General features: G+C 37.3%; 1 protein-coding gene across 3 annotated transcripts in view; it reads left to right on the forward strand.

Moving 5' to 3' along the window:
• The window catches only part of TRMT11 (tRNA methyltransferase 11), a 59,337-nt gene extending 39,439 nt beyond the window's left edge, over positions 1 to 19,898 (forward strand). For all 3 annotated transcript variants that reach the window (XM_060616592.3, XM_060616593.2, XM_060616591.2), the window contains one exon: positions 19,326 to 19,898. In XM_060616592.3, the coding sequence (XP_060472575.1) occupies positions 19,326 to 19,457 (132 nt within the window). In that variant the 3' untranslated portion in view covers positions 19,458 to 19,898. The remainder of the gene's footprint in view (positions 1 to 19,325) is intronic.
• The last annotated feature ends 251 nt before the right edge of the window (positions 19,899 to 20,149 follow it).

Genomic DNA, 20,149 nt, shown 5'->3' on the forward strand with positions numbered 1-20,149 from the left:
TTCTCTCATCTGTTAGGACTCAATGCATGTGCTCTTTCTGACACACACACACACACACACACACACACACACACACACACACACACACAATTCTTGAGAAGAACAAAACATCTGTTATTTCATATCCAGATCAGAATTGATATGAATAATGCCTCATAATGAAGCTTAATTAAATCTACAACATGCTCCTTCAGCTATACTTATCTGGATTGACAACCACAGCTTTCCCAAATTCACTAACCTTGAGTGTGTCCCATCTTTGTTTTTGATCTGTACAATAAGCAGGAAAGAACAGTGTTACTGCCCGAAGATTTTGTCATACTCACCTCTACTCTGCATTTGATTTTTTTCATCTGATTTACAGCTTATGGATTCTTTCACAGTAATGAAAACTAATATTTGTAAAGTGCTTTTTGAATATATTATTATAGACTTCTTGTTTTTGTCCTTTGTCCTTTTAATTTCCATTTGCTATCTGTCTCTAATTTAGACTCTTACTATCATATACCTCGTTTGTTCTGGTTGTTTCCTAAATTATCTTTTCCAATTTTCACACCTCTAGTTCTTAACTGTTAAATGACTTTCTAAAACACTGCATCCATTATGTTACTTCTTTATGCACAAACTTTAGTGATTTATTTTAATTACTAAATAAGATTCAGTGTGACATAAAGTTTCTTCATTAATCAGGCTTCAGTATCGGGGCATTTCAGAAAGTGAAGTTATTTATGTATATAAATAGTTGATTTGTGTTCACTCAGGAACGGGGTTGTATGTGTGTGTTTACATACATATATATGTATAGGTAAATGTGATATAATTAATATAAGTGGTTGTCTTTTTTTTTTAAATGTTTGTTTATTTTTGAGACAGAGAGAGACAGAGCATGAATGGGGGAGGGTCAGAGAGAGAGACACAGAATCTGAAACAGGCTCCAGGCTCCGAGCTGTCAGCACAGAGCCCGACGCGGGGCTCGAACTCACAGACCGTGAGATCATGACCTGAGCCGAAGTCGGCCGCTTAACCAACTGAGCCACCCAGGCGCCCCTAAGTGGTTGTCATTTTTAAAACAACAGAATTTTATATTGAAATGATAGATATTCTTGGGGTGGCATCTTGTACTTATTATATTTATGTTGTACTTATTCAGCATATTCTTGAAATTTTAAGATTTACATTTAAAGAAATAATATTAAACAGTTATTTTGCTATATAGTGACACTTTGCTTTTCTTTGAATTTTATTACTGGACTTTGGTGCTCGCATTTTATAGCAGACCCATCACCTAATTGTTGTTTTTTGGAAATCAAATCCTGTTCCAAGATTGATGATCTACCATTGAATATTTAAAACATTAGGCAGATTCAGAAATTCTAAAAGAGGGGTTTCCGTATTGTTTGGCACAATGACAACATTCCTAAGTGACAGTTTTTGATGGGTAAAATGTATTTGGATATACAATAGAAATCCTCTTAACCAACCTCCATCGCAAACTCCGTTGATTGTCTAATACTGGCCATTTTTGTCCTAAAACACCAGCACCTATGCCTGTAACATGTTGCATACTTCCAGCTGGTGAGTTGCTTGATCTCTACTATATCTCTATGCTTCTGTACCTACCAGCTGAGTTGTCTGTATTCCATGAGCCAGTTGTGTTTGTTTTGTGAGTTGTTTATGCTGGTTATATTTGTTATGGTAATTATGTGATGTAATTAAATGCTAGTTATTCCAGTGAAGTGTGAGTGTGAGAATAAAGTTGTCATTTCTATAAAAGCTAAGTGGAATACTTTAGAAAGATGGGACAAAGTGAGTTGCTAAATAAAACTCTTGGACTGGGAATGGGTGAGATGAGTATAAAAGGTTAGAAAAAAGCTATCCGAATCTAGGTTTCCGTACCCAGATTGCTTTGTAAGAGTCTTTAAGTTCTTGCATCATTTTACAGAAGCCAAAACTGGAAATCTTTGTAGGAAATCTTTGATTCTATATCAAAAGATTGATAAATGAATATACAGTTTTTCAAGTTAAGATATTCAGTATATTTACAGAACATTTTTATTTTTTTCCTGCTTTTACCAACTTTTTCAGTGAACTATGTGTTAGTCTGCTTGGGCTGATATAGCAGAATTCCACAGACTGAGGGGCTTAAATAACTGAAGTTTATTTTCTCGGTTCTGGAGGCTGGAAGTCTGAGGTCAAGGTGCCAGCGGGTTTGGTTTCTGATGATGCCTGTCTTGCTGGGCTGCAGACAGCCTCCTTCTTGCTGTATCCACTGTGTGTGTATATTCTTGGTGTCTGTCTCTACTTACAGGGACATCGGCCCTGTTGGGTTAGGACCCTACCCTTCCCATGTCCTTTAACTTTAATCATCTCCTTTAAGGCCCAGTCTCCAACTACAGTTATTCTGGGAGTAAGGGCTTTAGTATATGAGCCCTTATGAGTTTGGGGGGGCACAATTCCGTCCATAACTAACAGTTACTAGTATCTATCACAGTGAATAAAATGCCTGTTGCATGTTAGAGTCTGCTTTTTTCATGCTGTCTCAGTCAGTTCTCATGTATATGTTTGTCTTTTAGTATTTTGAGGGAAGTAAGGCGTTTGATAAATTAGTAACACTGCAGCTCTTAGAAATTACAGCACTTAATGTAATTATTTGAGTTACTAATTATAGTAATAGTAACTAACATTTATGTGCCAGGCACATGAGTAATACATGTAAAAAATAGAAATATTATCTGTGGATTTTATAGTTGTAAGTCTTGATGTTAGGAAGTAAAATGAATGACATCAGCATTCTTTTTGGCCTCCATAAATAGTACTTGGACCATATAATGGTTATGATGGCCTGAAACATTGTCAGAGGAAAATATAGAGAAAGGATTCTTTAATCATTAATGGGGTCACATAATAAACCAGTCATTTCTGTCTTTTTTTTTCTTTTTCTTTTGACTTGTTTTGTTTTTTTAAATTTACATTCGAATTAGTTAGCAATGCAAATTAGTGCAACAATGATTTCAGGGGTAGATTCCTTAGTGCCCCCTATTCATTTAGCCCATCCCCTCTTCCACAATCCCTCCCGTAACCCTCAGTTTGTTCTCCATATTTATGAGTCTCTTCTGTTTTGTCCCCCTCCCTGTTTTTATATTATTTTGTTTCCCTACCCTTATGTTCATCTGTTTTGTCTCTTAAAGCCCTCATATGAGTGAAGTCATGTGATTTTTGTCTTTCTCTGACTGACTAATTTCACTTAGCATAATACCCTCCAGTTCCATCCACGTAGTTGCAAATGGCAAGATTTCATTCTTTGTGATTGCCGAGTAATACTCCATTGTATATATATACCACACCTTCTTTATCCATTCATCCATCGATGGACATGTGGGCTCTTTCCATACTTTGGCTATTGTCGATAGTGCTGCTATAAACATGGGGTTGCATGTGTCCCTTTGAAACAGCACACCTGTATCCCGTGGATAAATGCCTAGTAGTGCAATTGCTGGGTCGTAGGGTAGTTCTATTTTTAGTTTTTTGAGGAACCTCCATACTGTTTTCCAGAGGGGCTGCACCAGCTTGCATTCCTATCTTTTTTTTAAATGTTCTTTTTCTTTTTTTTCTTTTATTTAAATTTATTTACTTATTTTTGAGACAGAAAGAAAGAGAGAGCAAGCACAGGAGGGGCAGAGAGAGAGAATCCTAAGGTGATAGTGCAGAGCCCGATGCAGGGCTTGAACCCACAAACTGTGAGATCATGACCTGAGCTGAAACCAAGAGCTGAAACCATTTAACCGACTGAACCACCCAGGTGCCCCACCAGTCATTTCTATCTTAATGGCAAAATTGAGACCTGTTGTCAACAATGTCACATTTGCTTTCCTGTAAGTTTAATTTATTTAAGAAAATCTTTTTTCCAGTATTTTTTATCAGATTTATAATATTTCTCTAAGCAGTTTATTTGATGCTTGGAAGAAGAAATAAAGAATGATCTAAGGATGTTTCTGACAATCTTCTACATAAAAATGATAAATAAAGGCACTCACCTTAGATATTTTTAAACCTATAAAGGCAGTGTTAATTTTTGTTTGGTTGTTTTTATTATTTTACTCTTGTCCTTTCCAAATTTATTTAAAAAAATAAGGGAAAAGCCTAATGCTCAAGTAATTTTTTGAAAGTCTTCATTTTATTTATTTTTTAAAATGTTTCCTTATTTTGAGAGAGAGCATGTGTACATGTGAGTGTGGGAGTGGAGAAAGAGAATCCCAAGCAGGCTCACACTGTCAGCACAGACCCTGACACAGGGCTCGAACTTGTGACCTGAGCCGAAATCAAGAGTCAGATGCCTAACCAGCTGAGCCACTCAGGTGCCTTGAAGCAGTCTTCACTTCATAAGATCAAATTTGATCAGTGAGTTTTCACTCGTATGCAGTGTACTGTAACTGAAAATACTTTGTCATGTTAAATTAATCATTTGGTTTTTAATTAATCACTTCATTTCTACGTTCTGTTTGTACGAAGAGGACTGTGTATAATTGCAGCAAGATCCTAGTCCTTTATAATGCAAGTGATGACATAAAATTGTCAAACTGTTCTCATATGCATCTAACAAATTATTCTCAGTCTTGTTCAGCGTTGTTGATTTTGGCAATGAAAGACTTAATTTTAGATTTTTACACTCTTGTGTACTGTCTCTCTGTGTTTTTGGTTTGTCACTTGTTAGGTTTAACCTCAGTTTAACTTTTGGCCTACTTAATACATTTTGTTATAAAGTGTTCTCCCTCTCCCCTTTTAGAATGTAAACAAGTTATAAATGCAAAAACTGTCTAAAGAATGTGGGTATTTTATAAAACTTTGTGTCTTTTCATTATTGACTATAGTTTTTAGACTTGCTTATTGGGCATTAGTAACAAAGAAGAAAATTTTTGCTGCCCATATTAATGAAGATGTCTGATAAGAGAAGCCATTATTCCCAGTTGATATATTCTGAAAGGGTGTGTGTATATATGTGTGTTTATATATACGTGTATATATACATTTATGTACGTATATATACATATATATACATATACATACTTGCATGTATCTATAAACACATACGTATATACAACACTTTTATGCTGCTTATTGTTTACAAAACTTTCAGATCCATTTAAGCACATTATTTTGCTAATTTTAGAGACTGGGAAGTGGCCCAGTTGAGACCAAAACTCCTCTTTGTACTTGAAATTCTTTGTCCTTTGTTATGCATCATGTTGCCTCTTTACCAAAACATGTTTCTACCTTTGGAATATGCTAAGGTTAAAAGGCAAGTACTATTGGGTGGCATATTTCTAGTTTCTTTTAAAGATCACTTTTCCTTACTGTTCATGGGGCCATGGTAGAATGTGATTTGTTTTACTAGAACTCATTTTTCCTGTTGATCCAGCATGTAGTCGATGCTGCAATATATAGTTGTGGTCACAGTGGCTGCTTCTATAAAACATTTTTCTCATACAAAACTCATTAGGAAAAGAATGCTGATTTTCAGACATGTCCAGAGCGGACCAGTGTAATAGCAGTGTCATAGTTATATCTTCAGTGAAAGTCACCTGTAACAGCACACTGTCCGCCTTTTCTACCAGTATACTTGGACAGATGAAAGAGTACCCAAGTAGCCCATTTTGAGACTTCCTTGAAATCTTTTCTTAAACATGCAGGTTTTAAAGTCTATTCTATAGTATGTTTAAGTGTAAAAAAAAGAGTATCTTAAGTTGCCTTTGCACTAAATGGGCCATCAGGTGCCCTGTTTGTTTTGTGGTTTCTTTACCTGACATGATTGATACCTTATAGTGATTTGGGAAGTACTGAAGTATAGATAAGTTGAATTCTAGATATTATATGGACACTAGTTTAGACTAAAGTTATGTATATCAGCTGTAATTTTACAGTTAGCGAGTGTAATTCTGATGATTTAAAATAGGGAATGTTGGGAGGTCATAGTGACAGGTGCTGAGGGTTAATGTTCATTTTTTAAATTTTGGATTGAATGAAGAGTCCACTAACAGGAAGCTGATGAATGCTTCATTAATCAGAATGGAGGGTGGCCAAAACTGAGAGACTTAAGTACCAAGAAATTTTGAAGCTATGGAGAGAGAACCACTAATATAACATGTTTTAAATGAGGAAGGAAGGGAAGAGACACCAAGGTCACTTCTTTGAGAAAATGACTTAGGGATGGCTTGAAGTAGAAGAAATTAGTCTTTGCCATAAGTAGTCTACATATTAGAATGATTAATAGTGTTGCTAATCATAAACTGGTGTTTTGCTGACATAATGCTTGTGCATATTTTGTTATGCTTTATCTGTTCTCAGGATTAGTGCTGTTAGTTGTTTTGGCAGCTCTTTGAATTAAAGATGGTTTCTCCGGGCTGGCCTTTCTTTCTGAAATATTTTAGGTTTTTTTTTTTTTTTTTTTTTTTTCCTATCTCATGCCAGGAAAGTGGATATTTTCCTTTTGATTAGAGCTATGAAAAATTAGAGATTAGGTGTGAAGTATTTCAATCATATAATGCTTGGTAGAAAGGAGACACTACTTCATTTATCAGTGGGAAAAATAAGACCAGGTGACACTGGTAATTAGAATCTGGTAAGAATCTGGCAGTTAGACATGAACTTTAAGTCTGTATTAATAAGATACAGTGTTCATTGCCATCAAATGCATATGTAAGAGAGGGGGTGGGGGGAGAAAGACCAAGAAAGAAGAGTCTTTTTAAAAATTATTTTTTGTAGTAAGAAGGAAACTATTTGGGTTATCTATAAATTATGTTTTGACTTGGTGTTTGAAGAAGGCTTGTAAAAGTAGATAAAAGCCTGGTGATGCTGCATGTCATGTTGAATTAAGTTTTAAGGACGATGGTCATCTATGTATCTCATGTTATCTTGTTCTGAATGGCTTACGTTAGTTGCTAATGGTACTTTTCCTTGAATTTAAATGTTAAAGGTCATCATTTGATTTTTTTTCTTCTCTACTTCTGCAAGTAAGTGATTTTGCCAAACAAACTGGATATTTTGTTAATACTCTCATAATGGTTTTAAATTGTTTCTGGTAAACCAAGAAAAAGCAAAAATTTATCCCCTACCTGCTCCAGGAAGGTAATCATTTAAGATATCTGGATTCTAGGATATGTCTCTTTTATTTGCAGGAAAAAGCAGTTCTCTAAAGGTAGAGAGAGCATCTGCCATTATGCTCTGACTGTAATGATCATATTTTCAAGCTATGACAGTAAAACAGTTTTTAACATACTGATATTATATTATAGAATCTTAGCGATCAGTTGCAAAATACAATCTGGGAGTCCTAAGGTATGAATGGTTTAGGGAAATGGGAAATTTATGTGTGGAATCTGCATGATCCTCTGGCTTCCTTTAAAATTGGTGAATGGCAATTATAGTTGGTATTTTGTGTGTGTGTGTGTGTGTGTGTGTGTGTGTGTGTGTGTGTATTTTTTATCCTCTATTATATGCGTAACTTAGAATTATCTTCCTAGTGGTTTTCAAATTCAAACATGAACATACATCTTCTTCCCTCCCCATGACCCACGAGGAATACAACTGTGAGATTTTCAACATATTTTTTTGCCTAAAACCTTAGTGTGCAGTTTAATGAGTAATTATAAAGTGAACATCTGTGTAACCACCACCAAGGTTAGGGTTAAACAGCAGTCAGCACCTCTATTTCTGATCCTAAACACCTCGCTTGCAGGTATAACCACTAATCTGACTAGTATGGTAATCACTTTCTTGCTTTCCATCATACTATCACTAGTATTGAAATGATCCATAAGCCAAGTAATTTTGCTTTTTTTTTGATCTTTACATAAATGCATATGTATTTTTGTTAATTTTTCTCATAATGTCTTGTGACAATTTAAAAAAGTCAACTAGGAGAAGAATAGTCTCCAGTTTAAAGTGGAAGAGTATGTGTGTGCATGCCAATGCATATTTTGCTCTATTTTTCATCCTTTGCTACTGACTTACTTAGTTTTTATTAAGTATTTTAGATATAGTAACTAGTAAGTTGTCATAACATTTTTATCTGGTGTGTTGGCCCTGTATTATTTTAACATTCGAAGTTAAGTTTTGAATTTTATAAAGTTAATGTATTTTTAGTGGTAGGCATGTAGAAACTACTTAGAGACTCCTAGGTGGCTCAGTTGGTTAGGTGTCCAACTTTGGCTCAGATCATGATCTCGCAGTTCACAAGTTTGAGCCCCATGTCAGCCTCTGTGCTGACAGCTCAGAGCCTGGAGCCTGCTTTGGATTCTGTGTCTCCCTCTCTCTCTGCCCCTCCCCTGCTCATACTCTGTCTCTCTCTCTTTGTCTCAGAAATAAATAAACATTAAACAGTTTTTTTAAATAAAAAAAAGTACATATAGGGCTGTATCATCCTAATAGCTTAAATATCCATGATGGTCTTTTTACAGTTAGAAAGAAGTTATGTGTTGAGTGCCGGATATCAAAGTTGAATCATTAAATGTTACTCATTTTCAGAACTCAGTGAATATTTTAATATGCATTAAAGTATTTTAATAGACTTTAGGTAACTTAATATCTTGCAAAGTAATGAAATTTTTTACAAGTACAGATTATATATGAATACCTAATTTAGGGATGAAGATTTCCAACCTTACCTTGTTCCCATTAAGAATAATGTTAGAGGTTTTTCTTAATAGTATTGGATGCCAGACTTTTGACCTGCTTGTCCTTGGTTTGGAAATGGCCTAGTGCTGTTTATAGTTGTATAACTTTAGCACAAGTGGTTTCTATAGCTACTGTCCAGTACCAGATGTAGAACAGTGGGAAGCTTTGATAAGGGGAGCAGGATTTTTAAACAAAAGCCGGACATGGGTAATTACCCCGAAGCTGAACTGAGGCCTGTTAGATTCAACACTGTCATTTACCTTTCATTTCACTCTACTGATTACAAGAAAGGAAATCTACCCAATGTTTTTCTCTTCCATCTCTTTGCTTTCTTCCTCTCACCTTATGTAAGAATGTGTATCATAGCTTTAATCTGTTTCAGGAATACACGAGTGAGTCTTTCTTGACAAAATCAGATGAGCATTGTTAGTTTGGTGGCTTTCACTATGATGACAGCATTGTTGGTTTTCACTTATCATAGAATAAGTTTCATAAGCCATTTGTACTCTGTTGTTTGCAATGAAACTGCTGTTTTGTATAAACTACTGTCACTCTGAGAATATAAATGGCTTAAGGTTAATACTAGTGAGGTAGAAGAAATCATTATCTCATTATCAGGAACTGTCAGTAAGTAAAAGGACAACTTGAACCTAACCTGTAATTATAAGAGAAGCCATTTGGATTCCTTCTGAATGGCTGTAGAACTTCTGCAATTTCATCTCCAAACTCACACTTTTCTAGGGGAAATCCCTTATTTTTAAATGGTAATTTTATACATTGATGATTACCTCTCAGATATTTTCATCAAAGTTTGGGGGTTTCTATAAAAGTAACTCTTTTGGCAGTAAAAGGACACAGTGAGAGAGAACTTTGGCTTTACTCAGAATGTGGATGGGGATGGTGTGAGAGGTAAAGTTAGGGGATTGTTTATAGTAGAGGATGGTGGGGCAAGGAAGTTGAAGAAACTCATGCCTGATGACTCATTGTTTCTCTGTAAAGGAGGTTTTAAGTTTTTGCTGGGAGTGAATAAACATAGTAATCTAAGGTCTTGAGGACAGGTGAAATTTTGGAAAAGGTGCTGTCAGAAATTAGTAAGAAAACTGTGCCTTTTAATGATTTTTATATTCATGTACTTCTCATATTTTTGTATGTTTTCTTTTCTGGACTTGATTACATGTTCCCTAAGGGGAAAGCCCTGGCTTTCATCACTCGGCCTGTGTTTATGGGACCATTTGTGTAAGGTGATGAGGCTAAAGAGACTAAGTCATAGTCCTTATCCTTAGAGTACTTGCACAGTGAGAGAAGTGGTCACCCAACCCATCCCAATCTTATATGTTCGGTTCTGTAGTGACCTGTGCGAGGTGCTATGTGAACACTGGAGAGCATCTACCTGAGGAAATGGTGCTTGTCAAGAGATGAAGCCAGTTGGGGTGCCTGGGAGGCTCTGACTTTGGCTCAGGTCATGATCTCAAGGTTTGCAAGTTCGAGCCCCACGTCGGGCTCTGTGCTGACAGCATGGAACCCGCTTCAGATCCTGTTTCCCTCTCTCTCTGCCCTCCCCTGCTCATTCTCTCTCTCTCTCTCTCTCAAAAATAAATAACATAAAAAAAAAAAAGAGAGAGAGAGGAAGCCAACATTTTAAGCAAAGGTACAGAGGCATGAGAGGGGTTGTGGACCATTCAGGGAGCCCTGAAGTATTTTAGCACGACTGAAATAGTAAGTATTTGGGGGAGGAATGGTTGGAGCGGAAGTTGAAAACCAAAGAATGCTTAGTGTTGAAGGTCTTTACATACTAAAGAACTTCGAGTTGATCCTTTTGGTGATGGCAAGCCCATGAGGGATGTTAGGAGAGTGGCAGAAGTTCGTGTTTTATGAAAGTCACCTGGGCTTTAAAATGCAGGTGAGTTTGAGTTGTGGAAAGATACCTGTGGTAGCAATGTAGAGGCTTCTGACATGGTGGTGCAAAGATGATGAAGCTGGAAACTAAGAAGGGTAGAAGTGGAGATTGTAGAGGAGTTAATAGAATTAAGAGTTTGGAGGGAGGTAGATATGACAGAATTTGATTACTGATTGTATAATTGGGCTGAGGGCAACCGGAGTTAAGATAGCGTCCAGAAATCTGGCTTGAGATGAGTGGATGATAGTTTTCTTGCATTTTTTTCCCCCTTTCACATGAGGACAGTGCTTTCCTGGGCTATTGAAAATAGTCTCCCAACTGGTTTCCCTGCTTCTGTGATTTCTCTTGCTGTTATATTTCCTATGCAGTAGCCAGAGGATCTTTAAGAATGTAAATAGGTAAGCTCTTACCTGTGATCTCATGACACATTGGTAGTGTGTCTGACTCCAGAATGTAAATAGATAATGGAGCTCCCCTGCTTAAAAGTCATCAATGACTTTCTGTGGAATTTAAAATAAAATTCAGAATCTTTCACATAACCTTCAAGGCCAGCCTGATCTATTTCTGGCTTGTCTCAGCCATTTCATTGTGTGTCACCTTCGCTTTTGTGTACCAGGCCTTAGCCACACTGGCCTGTTTTCAGTTCCCAGAATGTATTTATCTCTTTTTAGTTTCAGAGTCCTCTCACATTGTGTTTCCTCTCTTATCCCCTCTCACCTGAGACTCTTAGGTCTCAGATAAATGTTCCTTCCTTAGGGAAGCTTTTTTTGTCCATACTCTTCACCCCATCTTCACCCCATCTAGCTGGGTGTCTCATATTATGGTAACTCTTCCCAGTGTTTAATCAGTTTGTAAGTATATGTTTGGGCAGACAGTCTTTAATATCTGTCTTCTACTAGCATATCAGCCCTGTGAATTCACAGATCTTGCCTGTTTTGCTCAACTCAACAAATACTTAATGAATAGTAATTGTTCAGGGATTATTTGGGGCCCTTCTAGAATAAAAACAATCCAATTCAGCAATATTTAAATCATCAATTTGAAGGAAGAGAAAGAACAGTTATGGCTAACTAAAAGTTTTCTCTTTGAAAGTACATGGGATTTTGTCATTACCCTGACATCACTCTTCAAAAATCAGTGTTACAAAAACATTTCAGTCCCCTGGTACCTAGGCTTCATTTCTCACGAGAAACAAACCAAAGTTACTGCTTTCGGGGAGAAAGCAGTAACTAGAAGGGTAGTGTTACCTATGTGGACTTCTCAGTGAAGAAACTTTAGTTCCTTTAAAGTCTGAGCAGTTTGGGGCGCCTGGGTGGCTCAGTCGGTTAAGCGGCCGACTTCGGCTCAGGTCATGATCTTGCGGTCCGTGAGTTCGAGCCCCGCGTCGGGCTCTGTGCTGACAGCTTGGAGCCTGGAGCCTGTTTCAGATTCTGTGTCTCTCTCTCTCTGACCCTCCCCCGTTCATGCTCTGTCTCGCTCTGTCTCAAAAATAAATAAACGTTAAAAAAGAAAAAATAAATAAAGTCTGAGCAGTTTGTGAGGCTCCGTTTGAGAAATACTCTTACATGTGTGTATTCTCAGTATAATTCAGGGTGTCATTAGTTCCATTTAAAGTGTCCATTTCAAAAGTTACTGCGAAACATACAATTTTGTTTTCTTGAGAATTTGTTCCCATTTAGATTAACATTAATTGTAAGTAGCTGAAGTACTTTCGATGTCCTTTTTGTTATTTTACTCCTTTTGATGTAGAGTTGTAAAAGATAATTAACTTGAATAAGGATTAACTTGAACAATGTCTAGTTTATGTACTTTTTCTTTCTTTTATTAGAGAATAATTTGCAGTTCTAGGTCGGGCATAGATGACAAAGTGATACATTTTAGAATCACCAAAGAGGATATGTATTTCTGTATTTCCACATCATTCTTTAAAAAACGAAACGGTGTGGATAAATGCTGATGTTACCTGAAGTAAAATGGCCATTCCGATCATGTTGGTGCTCTGTGACTGTAGGTGTTTACAGCAAGTAGAACTCACAAACAGTGAGGGCCTGACTGTCAGCTGGGCTTTAAGCTGCCATTACCCACATTAGGAAGTACTCTAGAGAAGGATTTACCTACTTCAGCCAGCAGAGGGCAGTGTACACATAAAAGTACACTACTGGTTGTAAGTCTTCCTTTGGTTTCTTTGGCAAGTGTGTTAAAATTCTTCAAGTGGTTTATGTTTAGAATTAGCAGTACTGATAGGACAGGAAATTGGTTGGGTGGGACAGTGGTTAAAGGGGTTCTGTCTAAAAGTTTAGATCAGAAATATGTGCTACCATAATGTTGCTGTTCTGTGAGGAATGTCTCCTAAATGTCAAATTCCATTTTGAATGACCCACTGATCTACCATGTGGGAAGTTAACTCTTTAGCCATTGTTTTGATATAATTTCCACTAAAAAAAGAAGTGTAATGGAAAAAGCATGGGCTTTGAAGTCTGGTCTAGGCTACAGTTCTACAAATGCTCCTTACTGGCTTATCAGTGGCAGATTATTTAAACTCTTTCAGCCTCCATTTCCTTATCTGCAAAATTTAGATAACAATCTTCTAGGAAAAGATGCAAAAAATAATTCACTTTTGTAAAACACATAGTTGTAAATATAAGTTATTTCTTGAATCAGAATTTGTGTATTGTCATATTTATGCTGTTGGTCTTACAGGGTTAAGTGATAGGTCTGAAAGCAGTATATTTCCATTATGTAGCCATCTGAGACTCGTACAAATTTTCCTGTAGAAACTCTGTTATAAAAAATGATATGTTCAATAAGGGGTTAATATATAAAGTATATAAAGAACTTCTACAGCTCAACACCAAAAAACAAAAAAAAACAAAACAAAACGAAAAAAACAAAACGCAAGCAATCTGATTAAAAATGGGCAGAGGACCTGAATACACATTTTCCAAAGAAGACATACAGATGGCCACCAGACACATGAAAAGATGTTCAACATCACTAATTTTCAGGGAAATGCAAATCGAAACCACAATGAGATATCACCTCACACCAGTCAGAATGGCTAGTATCAAAAAGACAAGAAATAATAAGTGTTGGTGAGGATGTGGAGAAACGGGACCCCTCGTGCTCTGTTGGTAGGGATGTAAATTGGTGCAACCACTGTGGAAAACAATATGGAGGTTCCTCACAAAATTAAAAATAGGAATACTGTATGATCCAATAATCCCACCACTGGGTATTTACCTGAAGAAAACAAAAACAAATTTGAAAAGTATATGCAACCCCTGTGTTTATTGTAGCATTATTTACAATAACCAAGACACGGAAGCAATCTAAGAGTCCATCAATAGATGAACGAATAAAGAAGATATATATGCACAATGGATAGCCATAAGAAAGGATGAGATCTTGCCATTTGTGAACAACATGGATGGACCTAGAGGGTATCATGCTAAGTGAAATAGGTCAGAGACAAACGCTATATGATTTCATTTATACGTTGAATCCAAAAAACAAATGTACAAAGTGGTGGTTACCAGAGGGGAAGTGGGTGGGGGGATGAGCAAAATAGGTGAAGGGGATTAAGAAGTACAAACTTCTAGTTATAAGTAAGAGATGGCAGTGAGGAAGTGTACAGTGTGGGGAGTATACTCAATAATATTGTTAATGTTTTGTGGTGACTGATGGTGACTACACTTAATGTGATGAGCATTGAGTAATATATGGAATTGCTGAATCAGTGTGTTGTACACCTGAAACTCATGCACCTGAAACCTGAAACACCTGAAACTGTATATACACTGTGCTTCAATAATAAAATTTTTAAAATGGTGAGTGTCTAAAACATAGTGTAATCAATAATCTTAATAATTTATTCATATCTCCTGTAACTACTAACCTACTAGTAGGTTACTACTAACTACTAGTTAAATTTGGGAAAGGTAATCTGTAATCATTCACTGCCATAGTTTTCTCTCTGGGCATTTCCTAATTCTTTGTGTGTTTTTATTTTCCATGAAGCATTTCTTGCTTACTAAAAATTGGCAGGACTCAGACTTTATGCTACTTAGGTGATGTAATGACTGATAGCGATAGGCAGGTTTGAAAGTGTTAGAGAAACCAGAAGTCAGACACTGTCGCAAGCTTGAGTTATGAGGGACATCAATGGTTGTGTTGCTTGAGGATACTCTTCTCCTTTTAAGTAAACACTTTGGACCTTCGAGATACGGAGTTGAAAAAAAATCTGCAGATATTCTTGGTTGAGATGGGCAGGGAATGTGAATAGAGAAGAGTCATGAAAAGGTGATGAAAAATATGTAGAGTTGAATATCATCATCTCAAGTGTGAGCCCTGATAAACTAAAGATAGGATGAAAGAGAAAAAAGAAAAAAAACCTACCGAGTTTGCCATTTTCTTCAGCGTCAAGGTAACTTAAATTCTGAGCAGTTGCAAATAGTATATTTTTTATGGAAAGGGTATATTTTAAGTGTGTATTATTCATAGGTATATGATACTTACATGTCTGATGTAATATGTGGTAGACTATAGATACACTAAATGTTTCATATGGAACATTTATGAACCATGACTTTGCACTTAGGTGAAAACGGTAGCCCAAGTCCCTGGAGTGTCTCGCTTACCCTGAAGCGGGACTTAGGCTGCTCGCTACTGGAACGGCTCTTCCCAGATCTCTGACTGCACAAGGGATTTGGAATTTTTGGGTTCTCCAGGAGTTTTTGTTCCAAATGTTTTATTTCACAATCAGCCTTGTAGAAGGAGGCATTCCAGCACAGGACCCATACACATTCCTTATACCAATTATTCCCTACTCCCTGAGAGATAAAGATGAATAGGGATTTTTTCCCCCCTCCAGAGGTTGCATTTCTAAGGTTATAGACGTTCCTAACTTTTCCAGTAGCACATATTTCTCTGCCACTGGGTCTCTGTACCACTGAACACAAGGTCTGTTAGGAGCTTATTTTACTTTTACTCTATTCTGAGGAAATCTTGTGATCTAAACTACCCAGATAAGTATGTCATAGGTAGTATATGTTTTCTTGATAGCCATTAATTAGTATAGGTTTTAATTACCGCTATGGGATCTTCCAGGCTCCTGCTGTTCATTTCCATTCCCTTACTCTGATCATCATATTCTCTGCTCTTTATCACCAGTTTGTCTTTTTTATATCCTTTAGGTCAAAGGCCAGCTGTTTGGTTAAGCTGTCTCGTTGGTCTGTGAGGAAGCCTATCTCCCACTGTGTTTCAGCTTTTGTGTTCTGTACGCCCTGCTTCCTCAGGTGCACTGCGTCCTTGGCAGCATTGTTGTCTAGGCCCATTACCAGTTGAGTCAGTCTCCAGCCCGTCCTCAGCTGCCTACTGAGCCCGAATGCTGGAATCTATCTTATCCTCCTCACCACTGCGTGCTCCAGAACATTCCCCAAAGTAGTCTGCCATGCATTTCAACATAGAGGTGGTGGTGCATGGCCTGGAGGCGTCACAGGGAGAAGAGAAGACAGAAGGCAGAGCTGGGAAGGACCTCACTGCCAGCTGGTGTTGTGATTCCTCCTGTGTGGGAGAGGAAACTGAGAGGACGTTCAGCAAACTGATGTGCAGTTGAGTCCAACTCCCAGACATTAAGGGGAAAGCCTCAGAATTGGGGAATGTTCGAACCCATGTGGATTTTAACCAGGAATGCTGGCACATTAGATTTGCATTTTAACAAGTTGAGTTTAGTCTCAGTATGGAAAACAGACTGGAGAGGGGGCCACTGGAGAGAGGGCAACTGGCCATTGAGGGGAAAAAAAGGAGAGATGAGGAAGTTTAGATGCCAGTACTGGAGTTGTGGGTGAAGAGAAGTGGATTTGAGACATTTAGGGTGGAGAATCAAAGATTTTCGGACTGACTGAATGTGACAGGAAAAGGGAGAGGCATTTGACCCAGGCTTCTGATTTCCATGTCTAGGTAGAGAGTGATGCAGGGAGCTGTGGGGAGGAGTAAAGCAGCAGGAGATGTCGACATCTGGACAGAGTTTTAAATAGCCAAGCAACATTTCTGCCAGGAGTGAGCTAGTGTGGCTCAGGAAGTAGACAGGTTTTCTAGTGATCTTTCTTGATAGAAGGACAGAAGTTGGAGGGTAGTTGAATGGCATGTCCCTTCCTTTCAGATGACCCTTCAGTCAGACTTTTGATGAAAGTTGAAATGCACAAGCCAAGGTTAAATGCTGGAATGTTGTTCTGTATTGCTGCTGCCCCGCGTACAGTCCTGAGATGTGGACCAGACCGGAGTCCTCCTCTGAAGTCCACTGTGCCCCTGGGGGTATGGTATCCCTCAGGCATCCTCGTGGCTCCTTATTTGTCCTCCTGCTATAAAGATTTTGTGTCATTGAAATAATCCTCTTAGTGGCCAGAACGAAGTCAATAGTACTTCTGATCTAGTTCTGTTGCTTTGTGGGTAGGCCGCTTAGCTATCAAAGCCTTAGTTTATCGCCTATTTATTGCCAGAGATACTCCTTCTTGAGTTGAGGAAAAAGTTAACTCTTGGAGAAAACCTCATTATGTTATAGTTAAGAGTATGGTATCAGGGGTCAAATGGACCTGTGTTTAAATCCTAACTCTGCCACTTACCAGCTCTGTTATCTTGGGCCTGTACTCTATAATTCCTCAGCTGTAAGGGATGTTAATAGTGTACTTATCTCTTAGAGCAGATGAGTCTATATTAGGTAGTTCATATAAAACATTTGTGTAGTTTGGGGCCCATAATAAATATCTAGTAAATGCCACGTTTCATTAGGTGTTCGTTAATTATGTACCTACAGGTTGATCTGATAGACTTTATCTTTCATCTTTTGCAAATTACATAGCCTGGAGTTAGTAACCATTGGCATGTTTTCATGTGCTTGCAGAAGTATGTAATGTACTTAGTGTCATAAAATTTAAGTAGCTACCTATTTTCTAAATTTGGTACTCCACCTTTATTCTTACGGTTTATGTTTTTTTGATAAGCAAGAAGGCATAAAGGTTAAGGGCTCAAAATTTGAATCTTGTTTATTTTTACTCGAGTCGTGTGACCTTGGGCAGGTTAGTTAACCTTTCTGTGCCTCAGTTTCCTCATCTGTAAAATGGAGACAATTACAGTACTGTTCTTACACAGTTATTGTAAGGATTGAATAAGTCAGTGTGTATAAACTACTTGGAACAGTGCCTGCACATAAGTAGCCCTATACCTCTTCTTATTGGGTTATGCAGTTAAAGTGCCTCAGGCATGGTAGTTTTTCTGCTTGTGCCGAGAAGCACAAGTTGTAACTTTTTACAGTCTTATAGGGTAGTATTTTCTGTACAATAATCCCCTTCAGAGCTTGCGGAAGTACTCAGCAAATGGGGAGCTAGTGTGCACAGCAGGAGTGTGGGAAAGGGGTTCCAGTCCAAGGCGATGGGCTGACAATACAGGTTGTCCTATCTTCTTCCTGAGACCATGAAAAAGATAATAAAGACACCCACAAGAGAATGAAGCCTTCACAGCAAAGAGAGCAAGAGAAATGAACCAACAAAATTCCTAGGAACAGAGTACGTACAGAATCCAATGGATACGTGAAATGGAACCCCGCAGGCTGCTACACAGAATGGCAGAAGGGGACCACAATGAATTCCTTTTTTCTTTTCTTTTTTTTAATGAATCAGGAAATCTGGACATGTTTAATAGTTTGGATTTTGTGTGATTTAAAAAGAAATTCTGTGACAAAATAGTTTCTGAGTAAACAAATCAGCCAACATAATTTTATTTTGGCTACACCTAGGCTTTATTAAGTATTAGGTATGAAGAAAAGGATGAAGATACTCATTTCATACAGGAATAAGGAAAAATATAAAAATATATGAAGATTGTTATATTCCAGATATATTTGTAGATATCATTCTGATACCGAAACCAGGATAAAAAATTAGGCTTCATATTTTCGAATTATGTCTTTATATCTGTTCTCAAAATCACATCACTTTACATGCAATGGAATCTGATTTTACAGTACATAGGAAGAGAGATTTTATTTCTAATTAGATTTTTTTTCACAGTTTGAGATGACTAGTGAAATTGAATGGGAAGATCAATTAGCCCTCAATTTTCTAAGCTGAAATATAACCTTGCGACCCAGATTTCTATTTCCAGTGTCCAAACATCAGTCTGAGCACTAGTCCTTACCTGCCTCTGAAGTCTGAGTGTGGAAATCGCTTGTTTAACTTTTATCTTCATCTACTGTGGTAAAGTTGCCAGAAATAGTTTACTTCATGAACTGAATATGGTTTTGCCTCCAAATAGTTTTCTCTATCTGTAGGACATTACATAAATCACTGCTGTTAAATATCTCTGGAGTGGAAGCTTCCATGTGTGAGGATTCTTACTGTCATGGGTGATTTCAGTTTCTGCTGAACTGTGGATCTGAAGATGTATGTGGTTGTCTGAACTTGTGTTGCCTGGGGCTGTTCTCTGTGCCCTCCCTGGATCTCTGTTTTCCCAGTGAAAGTATTTGCTCTCTTTGTGCAGAGGGTTGTTGTACAGATCACACAAAGTGAAGCAGTTGAGAACACTGTTGGATACCCAAGCAGGATACAGATATAGAATGGTGGTGTATTTCTAATTCAGATAATAAAGAAAAACAAACATGCACCAGAGAGCGGGATTTTGCTTAAAGTAAATGGCTGCTTTGGTTTCAAGCTAACTAAAGAAATAACTCAAACATCTTTGTTTTTTATATTTTCCAACCAACCAGAACCGGGACCAGTATTCACATCTGTTAAGTGATCACTTTCTCCCATACCAAGGTCATAATTCCTTCCGTGAGAAATATTTCAGTGGCGTAACAAAAAGAATTGCCAAGGAAGAGAAATGTAGCCAAGAGTGAAAATGAAGATTTTGACAATGGAAAAAGACTAAGGATTTAACAGAAAAGACATCTGGATGTGAACTTCCATGTATGATATAGAAAACATATACTGTTTTAAATACTTTTATATAACGAAATAAATGCTACAAAGTAAATTGAACAATTCTTTTACAATTAGCTTTGTTTTATAGACTGTTTTGTCATATGTAGTCTTTGGAACCATATTTAATTTATATTTGTACTTTCAAGTATTATGGAAATTGAAAACAGTTATATTTTTGTTAATTAATTTGCAAGGGGAACTGATACTTTTGACTTTTTAAACAGATACTTGCCAGATATGTTACAAGCAGTTAACCATGGTTGAGAATTTATTCGTTTAGTAGGTTTGTTTAATTTGGTTTCTGATTGTAATTGATTTACAGTGCCACTAATAAAGTTTACTGAGGATCCCTAAAATGGTGGTGTATTTGGTGCTTTTGGGGAAGGGGGATGTGATGAAGGAAATGAATTTTTATTTATAAGTTCCAGACTAGTATGTAATGATAGCATAATGGTGATGAGAGGAAAGGCTAAGACCTGGCAACCTGAAAAGCTCCCCAACTCCTTGAGGCCTGTCCACATCTGAAGCTCGTCTGTACCTTGGACTTGCTCCTGCATTCCTAGAACTTGACTGTTGGTCAAGTTAACTACCCACAATTTTTGGTTTA

The sequence above is a fragment of the Panthera onca genome, chromosome B2, assembly GCF_046562875.1.
Source record: "Panthera onca isolate mPanOnc1 chromosome B2, mPanOnc1 haplotype 2, whole genome shotgun sequence".
In the NCBI taxonomy this organism is placed as follows: domain Eukaryota; kingdom Metazoa; phylum Chordata; class Mammalia; order Carnivora; family Felidae; genus Panthera; species Panthera onca.